Source organism: Drosophila hydei, unplaced genomic scaffold (genome assembly GCF_003285905.1).
Source record: "Drosophila hydei strain 15085-1641.00,03,60 unplaced genomic scaffold, DhydRS2 tig00000063-arrow-pilon, whole genome shotgun sequence".
Classification (NCBI taxonomy): Eukaryota; Metazoa; Arthropoda; class Insecta; order Diptera; family Drosophilidae; genus Drosophila; species Drosophila hydei.
Genome location: NW_022045657.1, coordinates 1299545 through 1322188, shown reverse-complemented (window position 1 = coordinate 1322188; position 22644 = coordinate 1299545). Strand labels below are relative to the sequence as shown.

At 41.7% G+C, this 22644-nt stretch overlaps 2 protein-coding genes across 2 annotated transcripts; one reads left to right on the top strand and one right to left on the bottom strand.

Moving 5' to 3' along the window:
• The first annotated feature begins 6028 nt into the window (after positions 1–6028).
• On the top strand, positions 6029–21711 carry LOC111592394 (cell wall protein DAN4). Its single transcript, XM_030222810.1, has 6 exons — positions 6029–6539; positions 17932–18911; positions 20526–20763; positions 20819–21033; positions 21158–21263; positions 21488–21711. The coding sequence occupies exons 1-6, from the start codon at positions 6158–6160 to the stop codon at positions 21625–21627; spliced, it is 2061 nt and encodes a 686-aa protein (XP_030078670.1). The 5' UTR covers positions 6029–6157; the 3' UTR covers positions 21628–21711.
• LOC111592371 (cyclin-dependent kinase 1-like) lies at positions 7089–8660 on the bottom strand. The gene has a single exon (XM_023304537.2). It carries the CDS (start codon positions 8517–8519, stop codon positions 7602–7604), a length of 918 nt encoding a protein of 305 aa, XP_023160305.2. The 5' UTR covers positions 8520–8660; the 3' UTR covers positions 7089–7601.
• Positions 21712–22644: the final 933 nt, after the last annotated feature.

Here is a 22644-nt window from a genome sequence, read left to right as displayed (position 1 = left end):
GACACCTGGGCAAGCCAATCAAAATGTTTTGCATTTGTTGGGCATTGTAGAAAACATTTGGCAATTGTTTCTAACATAAGCCACAAATCAATCAACTAATTGATTTGATTTTGATTGCTGGAAATTTGCTTAATTCTTTGCGTAAGAAGAATAGTTTGATTTAAGTTTATTATTATTAATTTATTTAGCCGTGGTATACCACAGTTAAAAAACAAAAGTTAACGAAAATAAAAAAATATATATACAATAAAATATGAAGAAGAACAATTACACCCGAAACTGTGCTTAAAACACTACTTCCTAACCGCGCCCTGTCTGCTCGAGTAAACACATAAAATACTTCTACAATTAACATGTAATAGATATTTCACAATACCAATTTTATAATACACGTGTTTTTAAGTTTAACATTATTTATGTATTATTTATATATATCTTATTTATATAAAGTAAAAAAGAAAAACCAAATATATTTTTCAGCTCTGTTTTCTGATGAAATTCGTATTATGTGCATTTAAATAAATATATATATGTTTAAAGCCAAAGGCGAAAGGCATTCAATTAAATGAGGATAAAAAGCTTCAAAGTTTCAAACTTTACATGACCCCTTAATATCCCTCGATAACCGTCTGTTTAAATTTTCGCCACCAAACGCTGGTTGTGATTATGTGCACACTACTTCACAGTGTAAATGCAATGTGAGTATTTCTATTTAATATTTGCATGAATTACATTTGACTGGCAATTAGCAACGTAAATGTAATATTTATTTAAATGAATAATAGCCGAATTGCCTGCTGGCTTTAATATTTATTTAGTTTCTGGGTCGCTTAAATTGCTGGCCCAAAGTGCTCGAGCTGTTACTAAAATCAGCTGGCTGTAAGTGAGTTGGCAACGAAATGGTTTACTTTGGCATTTCGCTTGAGCCTTTTTCGTGACTCTCGACTCGAGATTTGTTTAGCCTTTTTGTGCCACTCGTTGCAGGGTTTAAAGCTAAACATTCTGGCTCGCAAATTAAAATTAATGACATCAAATTTGCTTTTTCTCTCTTGTTCTTTTTTTTCGGTAGCTACGGCCTTTTATTTTGCCGCCTGGTGCGCAACAAAGTGGATATTCGAGGGCGACATTAAGTAGATTATTTACTGTATACGTATTACGCAGAGATTGTGGCTGGAATGTGGCTTGTAACAGATTTAATTAGCAGCAAAGGTCACTTCGAGTCTTTGTCCGAATGCGCAGATGAATGCTGTCAACAGATGGGTCGTAAAATGTCGAGCTGTCATCAGTTTGCCCACTTGAAGTGTACTTCTGGAGCACTACTACTCAAGTCAAATCAAATCTTAAACAAATTGACTCCAATTTGTCACGTAAATTTTAGCGCAAAGGGCAATTAATTTCGACACGCGGCACTACAACTTGCGGCTGCCCACACAGAAGTGGGTGAGGGTAAGGAGGAGGTGAGGTGAGGTGGGTTGGTGGCAATTAAAGAGTGCGTGTTGCAGCCGTTATACAGAATTTATATTAATTTTACAGTTATGATTATGAGTGGCAATTTGCACTAATTAGACACACGAAGGGCATAAGGGACACGGCCAATAACAGGGTATCCATTAGTTGTGAGAAGTGCAGAGAAAGGCGCTGTAATTATATTTGCCGTTAATTCCCATACTTGCCGTTAACCTATTTCGCTGTGCGAAGGACGTGCACAAAGCAGACTGCCAACCAAACAGCACAAAGAGAGGGAGAGAGAGAGAGAGAGCAAACAGCAAAAATCACACAACAAAAGTCTACAAAGGATTGCGACCCGACAGACTCTAAAGTGTTGCGGCATTTGCAACGCAATTGTCAATTGCCATTTGAATGGCATTCGATTACGCGTTTTGTTTGCTTTTAATTGCACCGCTCATCCATTTTGCTTAACAGTCAGTTCGCTTTTCTCAATGAAAATCGTATCCTTCTCTCGCTCGCTCGCTCTGTCTGCCTCCCTATCTAACTTTCTCTTTTATTGCTCTGCCTCTGCCGTTTGACAAGCTCGTGCTGTGCGCCGCACAATGCACTCACTCAGGCAGCTGTGCACTCAGCCATCGACTGAGTTGCCTTCACACAGATTGGCTGCATTGAAGCACATCTGCAATTCTTATTCTGCAGAAAATGTAAGTGAAAAGCTGCAATAGAAAGTATATATAAAGATACGGGCATAAACATTTGGATTACATTTACATTTGCCGTTCACTTGCTGCAAGGAAGCACCTGCGAAAGTACCTGCGTAATTGCAGCTATTCGTGCGTGCATATCTTAACGATATGTGTATTATTTACTTTTTATTCCTTTAAGCTGTGCATGAGGAATCGTCTGCATGTAGAACAGGTTGATCTTCTAAAGCTTTCTATAGTTTATATTTAATTCATCAAGTAACACTTGCTGTTAGCTACTATTGTCTATCTCTCTATCTCTTCCTCTCTCTCTCTCTCTCACTCTTTGTAGAAGGTGTTACTGACCTAGCCATTAGGCACAATTTATTTATTATATTATAGATTGATAGATTTTCTATATTTAATCTTAATTCTTATATAATATATAAAAGCTACGGTTGTTGACCGAACAAGAGTGATACTATTTCCGATTATGTTGTATAAGTAATGTTTGCTTAAGTAATCTATAAGATTTACCATTTGACAATGTTTTATTTATACCTGTTGGCAAAAATCGAAAAAATTACCTCTTCCAATTAAGTGTGGTTCCTCCAACTCTGCAGAGTTCTGTGTGCAATGGCAAACGCATTCCATCAACTCTAATATTTGAATTTCTAGGCTACACTGTAAGTATTGTATAAGTTGGCCGAGGACGAGGCTCAGCACTTGTTAATCTTGTTATATCAATACCCACAGACGTTGGCAATCCGATTTATAAGCAGCACGAATTAAGCATGAATTTTTAAAGTGTATTTATAAAAATGTAGTTGTTATTTTGTGTCATAAACATTTCGAATTTACGAGCCGGGCACATAATGCGAAACACTCAAATTAACAGCTGTGAACTGGGCTCGAGTGTGGGGCTTGTGTGACAACATGTGTTGAGCGGCGGGGCTCGTCCTTCGAATTCATGAGCTTTGCACACAGTTAGACGGCTGTGCTACATAAAGTATATTTTGATGATTTGCTGAGCCAAAAGTTGAAACATTTGAAGCAGGCCTTTGGCTTTGGCTGTGGCATCGGCTCGGACAACGAGCGCAGGAGGGAAGTGCCATCATTTGCATTTCAAATTCATTCGAGTTTAACTGCGTTGCTGGCCCAGCATCTTGAGGCGTGGCAACGACTGCAAATGCCACAAATGGCGTGTTAACACAACAAAGAGGTAATAACAATAGGCTCCCCGCTATCAGTATTTGTCTGTCTATGTGTGGGTGCGTGTGTGGGTAACATTCCTGTAGCCTTTGCATGAGCATCCGTTACCAGTTTTCCGCCCGCACTTTGTAAACATTTTTACTAGCTGCTGTTACTGCTATTGTTGTTGCTTTTTATGCGGAAGCTGTGTCAATACACGATAAATTGAACTGTGCAAGAATTTATGTTGGCACTTTGTGAGAGCGCACAAATTCCAGCAGATCGCCACCATGCAGCCCCTCCACGGGCGCCGCCATACCTTTTATCCAGCTGTGCTGCGGCCTCGCCCGCGTTCCCTGGGGACTTGAAAAGTTCAATAATATTTATTTATTTGTTACTTGCTCTTTGACAAAAGCACACAAGATTAAGACCAGAGCCCTATATATCACGCCTCTCGCATATTGGGTCAGATTTAATGGCGTTGCGTAGTTTTATTGTCACACACACAGATAGGGACAGAGAGACATCAGCCTCCTTGTGACCGGACTAGCAGTAAATTAAACGAGCAGACAAAGAATTCAAAGGCCCAAAATGTTAAGTTAATTTAAGGCGCCAGTCCAAAGAGGTCTGGCTTTGATTTAGAGTGCGACAATTTGTTGAACCCAATAGCAAAAGCTTAAAAAATATATATGTAGCATCGATACGCTGCACAACGAATAGCCATGGCCGAAACTAATCTGTTGAGCTTGAACTTGATTTAAGTCCGACATTGTTAAAGTGCAACTGAAAGTGCAGTAGGAGTCAAAGATCTTCGCTATATATATTTAATATTTTTGTATTTCATATATTATATATATTTTTTCCAGTATTTATAACTTTTCTATAAATGTTTCTAAAGAAGAAAATTATCTTAGCTTAATAAGACTTCAAATCAAAAGTCAAAGTTTATAGGGTTAATTTTGAAAGCATTCAAAACTTTGAAATTAAATATTTTTTTAAAAATATGTTGGAAATTTTATGACTTGAAGATTTTAATATTCCAATAATTCCTTGGCTGTTTGAACTATGAAACAAGAAAAAGTTTTCCAAAACTCTGTCATTTCCCTTTCCTCGCTTCATGCATAATATTTTGTGACTATATTTTCTGCTCAAATATAGTTATATTAACTTTCGTCAAACATTTGTTTAATTTACTGTTGGCTCACTGAGCAGCTAAGCATTGAGTAAATAAATTTGAAATCTATTGTAAGCTTCACATTTGGCCATGGTTAAGGGCGAAGGACATGCGCAGGGCGTATAGCCGGCACAAGTGTAAAGGAGAAACGTTAACAGCAGCCGGAACGTGCGGAAAATGGAATGGAACAGGGGCAAAAGCAAGCGTATTGCGGATGCTGGGAACTGGAACATGGAGCCAACTAACAGATAACAGGCGCAGCGGGGCAGCACGAGTTTCCTGCCGCTGGCTGCACGCGATTCAGTTGAAAATTTGCATCCTTTGCGAGCGGACGTGACAGGCCAAACGCTCAGATCCAAAGCGGATGTCTCGAAACTCGTCGGTCGCAACTCGTGCGAGGCGCCAACGTCTGGCCAAGTGCTTTTGTTTAGATGCGAGCTGAGGCGGCTAAGTGTGCCACAAATAGGTGCAAGGCGCAAGGGATTGGCAGTTGCAGAGCTATTTTAAGGAACGAACTGAGATATGTGTGTGTAGGTGTGTGTGTGTGTGAGTGTGTGTGAGTGTGTGTCTGTGAGCGTCCCAAGTGTCTTGGCTGAGTCAGCACGTTGGCTAAGCAAGTGCCGAAATCACTTTCCAAATTTGTTTGTTGTTCTGTTCTGTTGTATTAAAATGTATATTAGAATGGGCAACTAAATGTGCAAAGGACGAGCCAAAGAGCAACAAAAAAAAAAGAGGAGCTGCGCTGCTGCTGCGGCCGCAATGTCGTAAAAAGGGATTATTGTGTATTATAAAAAGGCACAGAATAAAAACTTGAATAATATTTTCAACGCGGCTTAAGCCATAAAGTGGAGCTCAACTGTAAATAACTTGCCTCACGTGCTAAGTCCAGTGAAGAAATGAAACATTAAAAATACAATTTATCAAGCGACGCATAGACTCTGGTGCAAAGCTGAAAACTTGTTCAACAGTGTAAGTGTGCCGCAAGTTCCCAAATCTCTTTTGTGAAAAACTTTCAACATAACTCATGGCAAAGTAACGTTCGCGCTAGTTTGGCATATGCTACGTGAATATATATCGAAAGAAGACATCCAAGTTCTCCCAATTGGCTGGTAATTTGAAAAATTTGCATGATAGCTTGCCGATCTAAGAGAAGTTGAAGCTAAAATTATGGGCGCAGTAAGACTAAAAATATATTACAAATAAAAATAGATGAGATACGAATAGAAAATCTAGATAAAAGCTAATCGAAATTCGTAATCATATTTATATTGAATCATCACATGATTGACTTATATATATCAAATATATATATATATCAAATATATATATATTTCCTTTGAATTTGCGCAGTTTCTTTCAACGAATAGACCAAGAATTTTTACTGTAACTGGCACAAGGTGAAGCAATAGGAAAAGCAATGAAAGCGCGTGGCAATAAAATCAAAGAACGACACAAGAGAGATCCAAAAAAATAAATATAAAAATAAAAATAAAATTTATATATATATATATATATATAAGCAAGCTGCAATCTGCTGAAAAGCAACGGAAGGAAGCCAACGAGCGCGTATCCCGACCCCAGCGAATTAATTCAATAAACCTATTTATCTGGGACGGGCAAGCACCAGCGTCTGGGAATAGACGCACACATTTCGCATAGAATGCGAAAAACTTTGACAGCCAACGGGGCGCACTGCAATCAGAATCAGAGGCCAGCAACGTGGAGAACACTTGGAGACAATGCTCCGCCGATGGTTCCGCAAACGAGTCCCCAATGCCGGCAGACGCCGAGCAATGAGCGCACAAAAGCTCTAAGTGTCATCGCTGCAAGCAACCGTGCCAGTGGGACTGCCAGGACGAGCAGCCGCGGCAGCAGGACCAGCACAAGGAAGCTAACAACTGCAAAGATGACAGTCTTAGACTCAGACGAAGATGCTGGACAGCGGCGCCAATTTGTACGCACGAGCAAGACGTTGAGTTGGCAACGCATTTGGCTGACGGCTCAGCTCCCTATGCTCCTGGCTGCCCTCAACTTGGGGACATGTAAGTATAGCCCGGGGCCATATGTGGCTCTGACTGCGACTGCGACTGTGACTGTGTCCGTGCGTTTATGTCTAGCTCAAAATTTTTTAATATTTAATTTGCGCCCCCACAGTCCTGACCTACGATTTCTGTCCTCAGCTTAAGATGTCGTTCGTCCTTGAACTTTACGCATGTGCGTTAACAATATAATTGAATCTGTCATATGCCAAAGATGTCTGTTTCTGCTTGTCTAATTGGATTCGCTTCAGGCAGCATTATTAAAATCCACATCATCTATGAAATTGTGTGATTAAAAATCTGTCAATTTACCAAATGAAATAATCCCGAAGAAGCCTTTAAGTTTCATATAATTGGGGCATATTGCTTGGCATTATTTAATTTAAATTTATAGTTGAAATAGTTTTAGAATATTTATCTAAAATACTTTATCTTATTTTTTCCAGTCCAGATATCATTCAATTTGATCTGAATATTTTAGATATTATTTTTTATTTTGAAAAAAACTAACGAATTCTGTGAATTCTGTGTAACGAATTCTTGTTTGCAGGGCATCCATGAGTCAACCTTCGACTTGAGTTGACTTGTGTTGAGTACCTTCAGCGATGGCTGTAGGGCAATTATAATTTCCACTCCATGAAACTCAGTCATTGTGTTTGTTTTTCTTAACGCCTGACTCAATCGCACAGTGGACAAATAGCCTAGGCTAAAGGACGAAAATACTTCAAAGAAAATTGAAAAATAATATTTAACGAAGAGCAAGCATTAATTGGTTGTATAATCAGTGCTGTGTACCAAGGTGCCAGCACAGCTTTCCAACTGCTTCGACCCACTGTGCACCGATCAAATTTGAGGGCTCTGTGACCCTTCGGGCATCCAAGCAAAAGTCTAGCCTCTTAACTTTGGTTCAGTTTCCCGCTTTTGTGAAGAAGACGAAGATGAAGATGAGGTTTAAGCATAGCGGAAAATAATTAAATTAATTTTACACGCGTGCACAAAAATCCCTTAATAAAGCCGATTAGCACGCGCGTGCTACAAGAAAGATTTTTATATCACACGAATATATTAAAAACTTTTATTGACAGTTTGAGACTTTAGGATGTTGGCATTTTCCTTGAAATACTTATGTTCTAGAATTTGCTCAGCTGACAAACGTCTCGCTGGCTCATAGACGATTATCTTGGCCAAGAGGTCGACACTCGAGTCGAAAGAGCCCAGGCTTTCCCTCAGCTGGCCTATCTTATTGTTTGTCCAGTTGGGAAAGCTGCTCTTGTAGTCGGGCAGTGCGGATACGCCCGGCCAGGAATCCTCATTTGGGGTGCCCAACATGCGGAATATGCGAAAGAGCTGATCTATCTCTGAGTCGCCCTGGAACAGGGTCTTACGCGTTGCCATCTCAAAGAAGATGCAGCCAATGGACCAGATGTCCACGGGACAAGCGTAGCGTGGACAACCCATCAGGATCTCGGGTGCCCGGTACCAGAGTGTGACCACCTCGTGGGTGAGCGTGCGCATTGGCACCTGGAAATAGCAGCCCAGACCAAAGTCAGCCACCTTGACTCGGCCAAACTGATCGATCAGCAGATTTTGCGGAGTCAGGTCCCGATGCATCACCCGTCGCCGATGACAGTAGAGTATTGCGCTGGTCACCTGGAAAAGGTAACTGGACAGCAGATTCGGGTCCATCAGTTGGTTGGCTGGCAGCGTGTTGATATACTGTCGCAGGTCCATTGATAGGTATTCGAGTATCAAGTATATGCTGGAGTCCACCATCACGACATCATGCAGCCTGACTATGTTGGGATGCTTCAGCTCCTTGAGCAGCGATATCTCTCTTATAGCCGTCGACGGCATGCCCTCCTCCCCAGCGTTGTGTCTGATGTTCTTTAGGGCGACAAGCTGGCCGGTCAAGCGATTCAGCGCCTTATAGACAACGCCGTAGCTGCCTTCACCTATCTTCTCCTGCTTCTCATAATGCTCCATAACGGGATTTATGCTTTGGTATATGTATTATTATTATATTGAAACCATCTTGCTGCCAATAGGCATATTTGAGGTGGTTCAGCCTTAACCTTAAATTAGAGGTAGAGTTGCCAGCATAATATATATAGAGAACATATCGAGACTAACGACACGACTACTTTAGATATATCGATACCATGTGACGGAAAAAATGATAGAAAACATTTTAAGAGCCGATACTTACTTTCGTATTACGTATATAGTGATGTCAAATATGTATCGCAGAATATGCAGAAAATATCGATATATCATATATATCGATATATGATATACATGATAGCATACGAGCCGGCAGCAGAAAGGAAACAAAACAATATATTTGAACGTTGAAACGATGGTTGTATACCAAATAGATTCAATGGCCTTAAGCCTGTTGATTAGCCACTATATCAACTGCAGTATCTGAGGAGTAAGAGATCATTGAACTGCGTCTCTGGCTTTAAATCAAATGGTCCATTTTATAGTATTGTGAAGAAGTTATTATTATGGCCTTTTAGCAGACGCTCTTTTACGAATCGCTTTTCCGATGCAATTTAAATTATTAACAGATGTGCGCACATTTCAATACAAAAGTTTCAAGCGTTCTGGCCCGTTATGCCCCCTTGCCAATCCACTTCGCCATAATTCATGAGCCGCACTTGAGAGTTCCTTAACCCTCTGGCTGCCCTGTAGAGCACCATTGTTAAATGCGAGAAACCGCTTACAGCGGCGTTTGGGCAAATGGCAAATGCTCGCTGACCAATATGCAGAGCTGCAAAGAAAGAAAATAAAACAATAAATTTGTGGCTCGGCTTGGCAGAGCTTTGAAAAATGCGCTGAAAACATTAACGAAATTGAAAGCTTGCCAGCAAATGTTTAATAAACACATTTGCAGTGGCAACATTTTGTGGATGCTGTCAGCCAAACAAATGCTCATCCAATTTCAAGGACCTGCAGCATAAAGGATGTGGGGATTTTCGCCAGCAATCCCAATGCGCTTTCATAAAAGTTTGAGTGCAGCTCGTTATGCCAAATAAATGAAGTTTGTCTGATGTTGCTGCTGCTGCTGATGCTTTTTGTATAAATTTTGTAATATTACAACATTTTTTGGAACTCGTGCTCTCCGTGCACTCTGTGCACTTGGCTAATTTGGAGAATGTGCGAAAGTTTCAAGCTGGATGAGCCGGTGCTAGCTGTCTGGCTGCCTCCTGCCTGGTTGCCTGTGCCATGCCAGCCAAATTCTGCCACGCCCCCTTAAACGGTAAATCCTTTAATGCCCGGTCAGAGGAGAATGCTGAGGCAACACACGAACCAATTGGGTTATTCCGACCAAAAGTGTTTGTTTACCTTCATAAATTATGAATCTGCACAACAAGGATAGCAACCCACATGTTCTGGGCCATGCACAGGGGCACATGTCGGTTGACCTCTGTCGCTGATGACGATACTTTAGCTGTTGCTGTTGCTGTCGCCAGCCTGCGCCTGAAGTGTTGCCCAACAAACACCTAGCAAAAAATCCTGAACTAAAACGAGCTCAGCAGCCCAACCGAACCGAACCGTAGCGTGCCGGCTGTGACGCCAGCTGTGAGCTTGTGCCACATCCTGCATGCATCCGAACATCAAATACTTTGCTTTATGAGGCACAGTGGTTAGCAGAGCGAGTGTTTTGCATATTCTCTACTCTGCGGGCTTTTGACTTGTTTTCCTATGCTGATTGCGCTAGGCTTTAGTAGCTGTTAAAGGGGTCTCAAATTTTTAATATCTGACATTTCTTAATTATTTTCTATTTCGCAGCAATTGTTGCCACTGTCCATTGACTTGAACGCCCTAAACTAACAATTTTGTTTGAGTGCCACGCTGCTCCTTTGCCCTGAAAAATTGTGAGGGAAGATGGACCTTAAATTATTCAGAGGGTTTGCGTTGCCGTCGCTGCGACCAATCAAAAGCGCAAAGCACAGGACGCAAGGCGAGTCATATAAGCGAAAAACACCCAGTAACAATAGCTAAACAAGAACTACAACAACAACGACCAGAAGAACAACAACAAGTGTGTGGCTGGGGCGTGTAATTGTTGAAAAATAGGAAAAGTGCCCACCAGATGACAAAGTGCAGTCGACCAAAAGTCAATGAGTCTTATGAGGGGCAGCCGCCTTGCTCTGGTCGCTCTAAGTGTGAAAATGGCCCCAAAATAACAAGTAAAAATGTTAGAGCAATGGCCTATATATCGGTCTATATAGAGAGGCAGAGGCAGAGTGCGGTCTATATAGAGGGGCAGAGGCAGCGAGCGAGAGGTGCAGAGGTTCAGAGGTTCAGTTTCGGGGCTAGCGTCGAAATTTATGAAATATTCCCAGAGCACATGCCGACAGACGACGACGGATGAGGACCGACAGCCGTGTTCGGCCGAGAGGCAGATGAAAAATGTTTTGTTTTGGCGACGTTGGAACTTATTTATGAGCTGTGCCGACGGCGGCAGCAGCATTTGTTGGACAGGGCACTCCCCTGTAGCGGTGGCGGTGAGTGCGGTCGTGGGCGGCGGTCTGAGTGCTGAGTGTGTCGGTGGGCGGGTGCGCGGGTCAGCGTTTGGTAAACGGCAATAAAAGCGAGCGGCGCGATAAAAAGCATTGCGGAAGAGCCCAAAACACAGATAATGGAATGTCCTGCAGATTCGCATAATTATTTTGCTTGATTTATACGCATCCACTTGGGAGTTGTACGCAGAGGGCAGCCAGAAAGAATTCGCTCTGATTCACTCAATCTTTTGCAATAACAAAACAAAATCAACAACGTTGAAATGTGCGCAGTTCATTGCGCAACCTTTCGCATAATCAAAGCCAAAATGCAAATAACCTCAATATTAATGTGGTTAGCAGAATTTTGCTTGAACTCGGTTTTGATTTTCAATTATAATCAGTCGCTTTGCGACGTGCTCTGTGAGTTGATTTCCGCATTTAATTCGCTTTCATTTGGTTGACCTATTTAAAATGGGATACATCAACCATAAGTTGCACAGTTTACCTGTGGGATGTTACCTCAAAGATATAAAATACAACTAAAGATACAAAATATTTCTTCGACCAAACTATATTTGTGAGGTACAAAGCTGTGAAGCTGTGAGAAGTTAATGTTGATTTGAGTTTAGAGTTATTTTTATACATCAAATATCATTTTATATCTGACGCGCTTGTGCTTCGCAGAAGTATCGCGTAACGCGTATCGCCTCAGACCTTTTGCACCTTATACAGCAGAATACGAGATATTCAGATTTGTTGTGTGTTTTGCCATTTGAAGTATGACGTCAATGCCTCGCAGTGCTTTGATATAATATGTTGAGCCTTTGATGTAGGAGTGAAGCGAGAATCAGACTGTCTCCGGCAATACAACTGCTGTTAGACACATTAATAAGAACGTGGTAAAGTACGCGCACGAGTACGGTGCGTATACGTAACGGGATGCCGGGCAATGCTCCAGTTTCAATTTACGCAGCTGAAACAGACGCCAAAGGCAAAGGCGAAAAAATGGAGAGTCCTTCTTTGCCACACGTAGCGACCAAACATGATGCCATAAAAATAAATTGAGCCAGTCCCAAACCAAAAGGCAAGAGCACTGCATAAAAACAAAGAGAGTAAAAGAGACAGTCAGAGGGAAAGGGGGCGAGCCCGAAGTAGGCGTCAAGTCGACTGACTGTTCGAGTTGTTTGCCTGCTATTGAATTTCGACCCAGGCCAACGCGCGGCTGTTGCCGCTATTTGTGTGTTGGCATATCGTATATACATATTTTAACTGTGACACCCAACATATGTTTCACTCTGAATGACTACAAGAAAATTGTTGAAGCAATTTTCACTAAACACAACATTCCCCAGCAGCTGCAGCCACCCAATGGGCCACCCACTTACACACACTCATGCAAATGTGTGTTTCATGCGTAGTCAGAATTTTGTATTTGCTTAGCCATAGATATAAGTACAATTTGCTATTTAATGTTATGGCTGCCCTTGCTCCACTCGGGCAAATATGTTTATTTATTTATTTGTAGGCGGAAAAAGGCGGGCGTAATTGCCTATTGATCGATTTATAAGCATTTCCGAGCACGAGTTTTAAATATTTATGCCAAATATTTTTGCGCATCTCATCAAATGCCAAATGCCAAATGCCATTTCAATTCATCTAGAATAAGTGCGTTGTAAATCATAAATAGCAGGTGGTTAAACACTTGACAACAGCTTGACGATAACTGTAAATTGATTTGACATGCCAGCACTGCATACCCAAAGAGTTATGCCAATCATGTGAATAAACAAAGGTAACAATGGTAGAAGCCGGTTTAGCTCAAAATCTAAAGTTCACTTGGATTAGCAAGCTTTTAGAATGCAGCAGTCAAGACTTGTAACTCTCACAAATAAGTCAATTTGTGTTTAACAGACTAATTCAAAGTTAGAATAGGTTAATACGCCATTCTAAATTTCGGTTCGGTTGAAAAGTTTGGTCAAAAGTTAGGCTCAGAAGTTTAGCTGCTTGGTCCAAAGTTCGTTAAGGCTGAGAAGTTTAATTGCACTTAGACAGAGCTCAGGCAAACATAGATCTAAACAAATGTGTAGGTAAGTCGGCTTATAAAGTCTAAGGTAATGGCTAGTCTCAGAAATTAAAAATATAAAAACTTTCTTGAAAAGAATTAAAGAACAACTCCATTTTAAAGATGAGTTGTTTAGTTTAAGGTTTTAGTCGATTTTACAATCGCTTTGCAAGAGGACCCCAAGGACATCCATTAACCATGGCTGCGCACAGCAATCGCAGTCACAACCGCAGAAACAAAAAGAACAAGTTAAGAGAATTGTCAACAAATAGACGCTTAGCCAACTATCTTAACTCAGTGAGCATGGGTTGGGTTGGGTCGGGTTAGGGGCTTCGGTTCTGGCAGCTAATCCAAGCGCCTTCAGCAATCTGCTGGCGCGTGTTTTATGCGCACTCGAGGCGCCCATAAGCCAAAGTACTCCCCAGTGGAAAGTTTTGCTTTTATGTGTGTGTGTGTGTTGGTGTTTAATGCCGCAGCCTGCCTGGACCATATCGTAAGCCGTGGTCATGGCTGGCTGATGAAGCTTCCATTTGGCTTCCTTAAGCCGCAGCGAGTGTGTCTTTGCATAGACACCAGGCGGCGGCTGGGGTGGCGGGTGCGGTGGCTAGTGGTTTGCTGGCCAGATTGTAGAGTGTTTAGTCGTTGGGTTTTTAATTATGAGCGCTGCTAGCTACGCATCCTGCTGCCATGACTTTTTATTGGATATGTAATTACTTTTGGCCCTGGGCGCTTCCAAATTACAGACGCATATTTTTTATAATTACGAGTCGCTCTTTCCCAGCAGCAGCAGCGGCGGCAGAGCAGCCCATCAAAAAAGTTGCGCCTGCCGTTTGGCCAAAAGTTGTTGCCAGTTTTGATACTCCGCTAATGATGTACGTGTACACGCATCAAATGGCCAACAAAATGCTGTTAAGCATGAAATCATAATTAATCCATTGACCTTTAACGGGCCACAGGGCGAGAGAGGGCGGGAGTGGGCGTGCCAGAGCGAATGCTGCACATGTGAACTCCTGTTACTTGCGTGTAATTAAGAGCGGGATTTTGATACGGATTATGAAGCTTTGTATTCATTTCATTACACGATATTTATCTTGTCATGCTATGAATATTATTTAAATTAAAATGTTTTCAGTTCGAGATCTTAATGTTTGCTCATGGCATTGACGGCCGCCTGCTGCTGGCGTCCAATTGGCATCAAGACCTAAGGGAAAGCATGGCAATAGACATAAGTTATTATATAAGAATCTTCAGAAAGTGCTGCACTTCATACATCTGATCCTTCGAGTCGCACTGAGCCTTCCCCAGCAGTGGTAAGATCCTCAGAGCAGTTCCTCAGAAGCTGCTGCAGCTCACTGAGCTCGACTTGGGCTGTTGTAGCTCGCTCATCTGAGCTTGCTGCTGGCTAACTACTTATTCTATGCTTAGGCCTTGTATCTAGGTTTTTTGTTTTATTATTTATCGAGCATTCAAATATTGGCTTATTTCATCCATAATAATAGACTTACATGCATTCTCTATGCAAAACACTTCAGTCAGCCCAGTGTTTGCTTCGTAAATTTTATGAGGTGCTTGGCTAAAAGGTTAAAAGCAACATATGGAATGCAAAAGAAGTAAAAGGGCTTTTACTGTCTGCTGTAAAACAGTTATGTGAACAGTGGAGCAAAATGCTGCGACTTCATCAAATTTCAAAAATCAATATATTGAGTCAATATATTGAGCTGCAACAGCTGAAGCATTTTCTTTTATATTTATTCTGCTGTGACGATTTTCCTTTTGCAAACCGTCTAGCCCACTGTTGCTGATGAGCCAGCTATTATGTTGTCTGTGCAGAAATTTAAATTTCCATATACACGCAATCAATATGGCTGTGCGTGTGTGGGTGCTTTGGGCTCTGGCGCCCGTTGCATCGTTTGAACGCAACAAACCTAATTTGAGTAATTCGAGGCCTCATTTAAGCGCATTACTATTCAGTTTGCGTACAGATTGGCAGAGACGAGGTGAGTGGAGGCTCAGCGGTTGTTCATTTTGGTAACACGCTTGAATTATGAGATTCCGGGAATGCGGTGCCAACTGCGAGGACTTCAACGCAACTATGAACTGGACTCAGCCGAGGGGCACGGGGAGCTGAGCCACTTACCACGCTGACGGGCAATTCCAAGTAGATGGCCGCAAACACAACAAAAACAATTTAAGTGTTATTGCACGTTTCGCTTACATGTCCTGGCCCACGCAGTGTCTTCCTGCCTGCTGGCAGCTCCTTCGCATTTGTTTATGTTAGCCTAGCAATTGTGGCTGTGGCTGTGGGGCGTGTCGTGGCGTGTGTTGGCTGCTGTCGCCATTTTGTCGCCGAGTGCAATAGCTGTTGAGATCACACTTCATACGAGGTCCTTTCGTAACAGGATTCACACGCACACGCCCTTGTGTTGTTGTGGTCAGTAAATTAATCGGCTTAGCACCCAAAGTAAACAAAGCGAAACTCAGTTTTGTCAAGATTGAAAGTATTTTTTCGATTCGAATGCCCTTTGTATTGCGCAGTCGAGTATCGGCTTATTGTACCTAAGCCGATTTAATTGAAAACTCAAGCAAAGGTAACCTTAAGGATACATTTTCCACAAACAGAGCCATGCAAAAAACTGCATTCCAATTGGCCAGAAGCTGAGTAATGGCCGGAAAGAAGACCGGGCGCTTGTGGCGGTTGTAGCTCTTAAATTTACTATTTCGTTTCGTTTCGCTTTCAATTTGCATTTTTACGGCGCTTCACATTTGAGCTTCGGCACTCGCAGATTTTTTTGTGGGTCCAGGTGGCCATTTACCTTTTTACATTTTAACCCGAGACCTTATCAGCACTCCCAAATCTCACGCACACGCATTCACATTCACATTCACATTCGTCCGATTCGTGGCAAAATTTATGCGGTTTTTTGCGCTTTTCGAAAAACTGAAAACTTGAAAAAACGAAAGCGAAAAAATGGGATAGAAATTGTACCTTTATCAAGGGCTGACAAGAACGTGAAATGAAATAATTTAAAAATGCAAATTTTTTGCTTGCTATCGGCCCTTTGAAATCTAAGCAAAAACCTGCAATCAGCTCAAATCCCAGGCTAGACATCTGATTTTTGGCCCAGTTGCGGGCTGGCCAACAATTTTGCTGTTCGGCTTTGACCCTTGCTGCGTATTGGCCAAGATTAAGTTAATTATTTGTTAAATTTAAAGAATGAGACACATTAACTCAATTAAACAAGTTCATCAACTAGTTAAAGAAATGACAAATCACATCTCCAGTCAAGTCTCATTCAAATTAATCGTTTTGTAATACAAAGCTGAAAGAAAAGCCAAGAAGAAACTTAAGAAGTCTGCAGCAGTGGCAGGAATAAAGAACCAAATCGCATGTAACTTGTTCCAAACTGTTTTTGGATTCATCGTCGCAGTTCAATTCGTGTGGGAGGCGACTGCTAAAACTTTCCACATGAATGGCGTTGAGTTCTGAGTTCTTAGTTCACGCCCTCATCATTTTTCTTTTTTTTTTATGCTCAGCGGCTGCGGCTGGTTGCCTATTGACCCGGAGGCGACAAGTCCTTTAGTGGGTCGTGACAGCAACTTTTGCCGGCGCAAAGTTGAGATGTATGGCAACCTAATCACTGGCAAAACTGTTGCACACACAAACACACAGACGCAGTGATTAGACCGTAATCTTTTAATATAGTTTCTGCAAAGTTTTCGTTGCCATTGATTTCTTTAAAGACTTCTTAGTAAATATGCATACGTAATCAAATAATAAAACTACAAGCAGAATGCAAAATTCAATTTGCATGCCGTGTTGCTAAAGCATTAAGCATATTTATAAATTTTTAATACATTTTAAGAGCCACTTTTAGCTATTGTTGCAAAGAGCGAACATTTGCAATATTTATAAGCGACTCGCAACTTTATACTCAACATATGAAAACGTTTCTTTTTTTGTATTATTTTTAAGTATAAGTACTGTGTGTTCTTTTAAGAGGCTGGAGCCCGCGAAAGCAAAAAGTTTTCAATGGCACCACCCGGCCACCCGTGCACCTGCCCCACCAACTGCTGCGCGAAATTAAAACCAACTGAAAAGCTGCAACATTTTTTTGACGATTTTAATTAGCATAAAAGCGTAATTGAAAATTAACTGAAACGAAATATAAGCAAAGCCAGCAAATGAGATGGCTCTACACTGACTTATAAAGTTCTACACCCAAACACACATAAATCACAAAAGTCAGTGCGGACGCATTTTGGCCTGAGTTAACATCTCATAATTATTTCGCTTTTCGCTCACTTTTGATATACCTGTGGCAGACATTTCAATTTTGATTGCAGTCCCATCGCACGCTCCATTTATTTATTTAGGATTCGGGGCATATTTGTATTTATTTCAGATTACAAAACTCAATCGAATTTGTTGGCCTCAGTAAATATGTCAATAGCTGCAGCTAAGTATCAGTTACAGATTATGCAAATATGTATTCAAAGCTATGAAAACACTTGCAATTTGATATTGTTTGTTGCGAAGCGTTTTGATTGCTTCCATCTCTCTAATAATTTGTTATTTAATATTTTACTTAATTACAAGCTTTTAAAGCTCAGCCTGAATGCATCTGAAACCGAGTGTGTTTCAGCTCAATATTCGCTATTTTTTTAATAATATCTGCAGTTTAAATAAGCCTCTGGCTTTAAGTATTTTATTCTTAAATTCTGTCAAGTTATGAAAGTATTCTTATCAATGTCTTCATCACAGCTGCAGCAATTTACCTAAATGGAGTACTTCTATATGTGTGTTTTGGTGTTTTATCCACAGACCTTGTCACCTGCAGCTCAGCCTACGAGCAGCCGAGGATTGCCGCAGTGCCCCAGCTAACGACTTACCCGAGATCCACTTGGCCAGATAGCCCAATGACAACACAAAACGATCTAATTACGACAGACCCAAACTCAACAGCATTACTGACAGCGAAAAAGCCAACCACAACAACAACACCGACCACAACAAGAACTACAACTGGCTACTGGAGCACGACCCTGGCAATGTCATCAACAGCACCAACGATAACAAGGAATGCGACTGGGAGGCTGCCAAGAGGAGCTGTAGCTGTAGCAGCAACTAAGTCCGCACAAATTGGGCTAACTACGCAGCCCGCAACGACGGCCGAAATACAAACAACAACCGATTCGACAACGACAACGACAACGACAACGACAATGTCAGCGATGGCGACGGCGATGCCAACGCTGTTCATATCAACAATTTATCCGACATCAACAACAGAGCTCGCGACGGCTGTGCCAAGCTTGACGGAAACGGAAGCCCGCAACTCCATTGAAACAGCAACGTCACGGCCAACGGAGAAGGATGGGGATGAGGATGTGGAGGCGGAGGCGGAGGCAGAGGCGGAGGCTGAGGAAAATGTGGTGTTGCAGCATCCTCATCCGGCCAACGCTGAATCACTGACTAAAGGTTTCTCCATACCCACATTTTTGCCGCCGTTTCCCGTGTTCGCGGCCGCAGATTTGCCAGCTTACCGAGCTGCTGCCGCCGCCGCTGCTGCAGCTGAAGCAGCAGCCGCCGCGGCCGCCGCAGCAGCAGCATCCACAGCTGCAGCGGAGACTGTAACATTGTCACCAGAGCAGCAGCGGCAACAAATGTTTAATGAGCAGCATTCGTATCTGGCCTCCCACAACGGGCAACTGCTGCCAGGCCAGCAGCCGCGCAGAAATCTGACAATGCCCGTGCTAAACATCACGGCTCAAATGGGAAATCACGCGTACATGCCATGTCAGGTGAGTGCTGGCGACAACGCTGACAAACCCCAGGCCCGGACCTAATCCCTAACCCAAGCACTGACATTCATTGCCAACGGCTAAGAGATGTATGTCAAGTGTGAGTGTTTGTGTGTGTACCTCTCTATCTGTGTGTGTGTGTGTTTGTGGGTTTACCTCTCTCTGTGTTTAGTTTTACATATGTATAGACTGGAAAGCAAAATCGTAAACTTAATGAAAAATTTAAGCTACTAATTTTTTGATTTTATTATTTATATTTAGCTTTTTATTTATTTTTATTAGCTTAAAACTTGATTCCTTATATCTAAAGTATTTTCTGTTAATTACACATATTAGTATATATTTCAAGCTTTAAAATATTATGAACACGAATAGACATTCGCACAGCGCACTTCATCTTCTCTATCCTTCGTTTATGTTTTATCTAAAAATATTTTCGTCTTTGCAAGAATATTCCTTAATTTGCGTCTATTTAGCTGCATTCAAACAACTTTTTTACTTTCAGCATCTTAAAACATTGCTTGTTTCGTCATGTCTTAAGGCATTTTCTCTTGTTACACGTTCTTATTATGCTAAAGGAATAACTGGAAGTAGCTTAGATTGTAACTCGATTTCTTGCCAATATGTCATCCGTTACCATTGTCATGCCCACAAATTCCAGTAGTTTGTTTGGGCTAACATATTTGCCCAACACTCACACATACTCTTCGTCAGTTTGCTTGTTGCTTGTATCGCATCCAAACATCAATTGGGAAGCCGAACCAAATTAATGATATCTTGCCCAGTGTCCAACTTAAGGTATAATAATAGCCTTTTCAGCCCGCTCGCTCTGGATAATATCTGGTTGCTTGGCTATTTTGCTTTGGTTTTCCGTTTCGCCTTTCCGCTTGCCGAGGGCAGTCCACAGCTCGTTTACCCTACGCCTCGGGCTTTCTGATGTCTGCTTTCTGCTGGCTGCTCTCTGGTGTCTGCTGGGCAAAAACTTTGCGCACAGATCAGCATAATTTCATTTGCATATCAACAAATTTATTTTGTTTACGTTTATTTTTATGACGCAAACAAGGCAAGCAACCTCTCAGCGACAACTATTTGCCTTCTACCACTTATTTTTTGCAGCCCGCTCTCTATTCTTGGCTGCTTTTTAAAGGAACTCACACACAGGCACCTCCACTCATGTAAATGTAAATTTGAGGCCTCTTATAATAGTTTCTTCTGCTTCTTCTTCATCGTGTTTTTTTGCTGCTGTTGTTGGTTTTGGATACAATTGGAATGTATGTATGCAAATAAGTATGCTTCTCTTCCCGTCTTTGTGTCGAGGTCGATTGCTTTCTCGCTCTCTCCGTTGTTGTTCACAATATGCAAATAGTGCCTTGTTGTTCCTGAGTCCCGGTTAAAGGGAGATCTCACCCGTGCTTTGTTAGAAAGGAATTGATTTGAGGTAGATCTCTTAAAGCTTCGCCACAAGAGGAGACAAGCTTAATTCCCTAAAGTCCATTATCTCTCAACATTCGTCGTCTTGCTTATCCTTCTGTCTGTCTATATATATATAGATATATATTTCTTCAATCAGATATGTTGTTTAGCTCCTCTTGCATTCTTTGTATCAATTTCCAGATCCATCGCCTATCGGAGAAGCCCGTGTCGTGGGTGCGCTTACTGGATGGTCACATAATCAGCGTGGATGAGACCACGTTCATAGCAGACGAGCGTTTCCAGTCGATATACCAGGAGGACAATGACTACACCTGGTCGCTGCAGATCAAGTATGTGGCTGCCAGCGATGCCGGCTGGTACGAGTGTCAAATGGCCACCGAGCCCAAGCTGAGCGCTAAGGTCTATCTGGAAGTGATCAGTAAGCAGCAGAAAGCCCCTTCCCATATCCTAATATTAATTGCTCTGCTTTGCAGCACCCAAGACTGAGTTGATTGGCGATCAGAGTCGCTTCGTCAAGGCGGGCAGCAAGGTAGCCCTGCACTGCATCGTGCGTGGCACTCTCGATCCACCCAAGTATATCATCTGGTTTCGCGGACAGAAGAAGATAAGCGAGAGCGACGAGCGCACGGGCTGGTATACGCAAATAGATCGCAACATATTCGGTACAGTCGGGGACAATCAGAATACGGTAGGTGCAGTTACACTGTACAGCAAGGCAATGGAACTGCTAATTGAATTATGAAATATATAAAATTTGACTTTGTAGTAGACAGTGCCCGAAGCTGAAATAATAATGCCCGCATTAATTACAGATCGGCTCATTAATTATACCGTTTGTGCGTAAAGAGGACTCCGGCAACTATACGTGCCAGCCATCGAACAGCGTGTCCGTCTCTGTTGACCTGCACGTCCTCAGCGGTGAGTCCTTCACATAAATTCTTTCGCCTATACACGTATTGATAGTGAAAGATATATATAAACGTATATATGTAGAGAGTAGTAGCTTCTGTGACGTGAACGATGGCGAGTGCGTGTGAATTATTTTGTCAGCGAGTTAAATGATTCATATTAATTGCAACTGTCACACCCTCACACGCCCACACACACCCACACACTCACCCGCACATCTCTTTTGCCAACAGGTGAATACTCCGCATCGGCTATCATGTCCGGCGCAGCTGAGCGCAGCACGTTCCGATTGCTGTTGGCGTCGCCGCTGCTGTTGCTGTTCGTGGATGCGCTGAAGGTCCTGCCAGGACTAGGCAGGCGTCAGGGGACGTGACTTGTAACGTGACTCGTTTATTGAACAGCCAGGCCGGACTTCAATTATTTGTAAGCTTTTGCGCGCTCTGCAGTTATGTAATTTAGGTTAGAGATTAATTAAAGATGTCATTGTAAATAGCAGCGGCAGAAAGAGGCAAAGGGGCAATGGGGGCAGCTAGTCTGAGGAGAAGGTAAAACTTTCTATAATTAAGTCAAATGTTAGCACCTTTCTCTGTGTGTTGTATAAATATTATTAACAATATACGATTAATATAAATAAATGCTACACCTAAGACAAATCAAATGAAATTCTGAATCAAAGAAACAGAGAGAGAGAGGGAGAGAGAGAGAAAGAGAGAGCGAGAGAGAGCAAGAGCGAGAGTTGTTGCCATTTACAGTTGTGAAACAGATCAATAATTAGATTATTGTCAGCTAAACTTAAATCTGAATAATAAATAAAAAATAGAAATAAAATTTAATTCATGTCAAAGAAGGCAAACGCATTTTATATTTGCAGACTTTCTCTTTAGTCACATTGAGCAATCAAAATCCAATCTAAATATTGTTTTTAAATCATTTTTTAAGTTTTCAAATATTTCAGCTGAAAAATTAAGTTGAATTTTCCTTAGTCAAGCGTTTAAAACTAAGTCTCCAAAACGATGATGTTTCCCCGCCTATCCAGGTTTAACTGTAAGCTTTTGGGTCTATATTTCTGTATTGATGCCTCTCTCTAATCCCTGCTGGTCGAAATGTGTATGATAAATGGATACTTATCACAATGGAGAGCACAAATTCGCATCATTCGAAACAGGCATAAAAGCAGTTTGGTGTCCTTCACTCAAAGGATGCGCAGAAATGATTTAATATTTTATGGTAATATTTTTTGGGTCTCTGAAAACCTAACCCAACTAAAAAGTGCAAAGAAGAGTTCATAAAAAAAAAAACAAAATAAAAAAACACGTAGAAAGAAAGAAGCAGAAAAGGAACCCACAAGACCATAAAATGACGAATTCCAGTCGGCGACAAAACGGGGCCA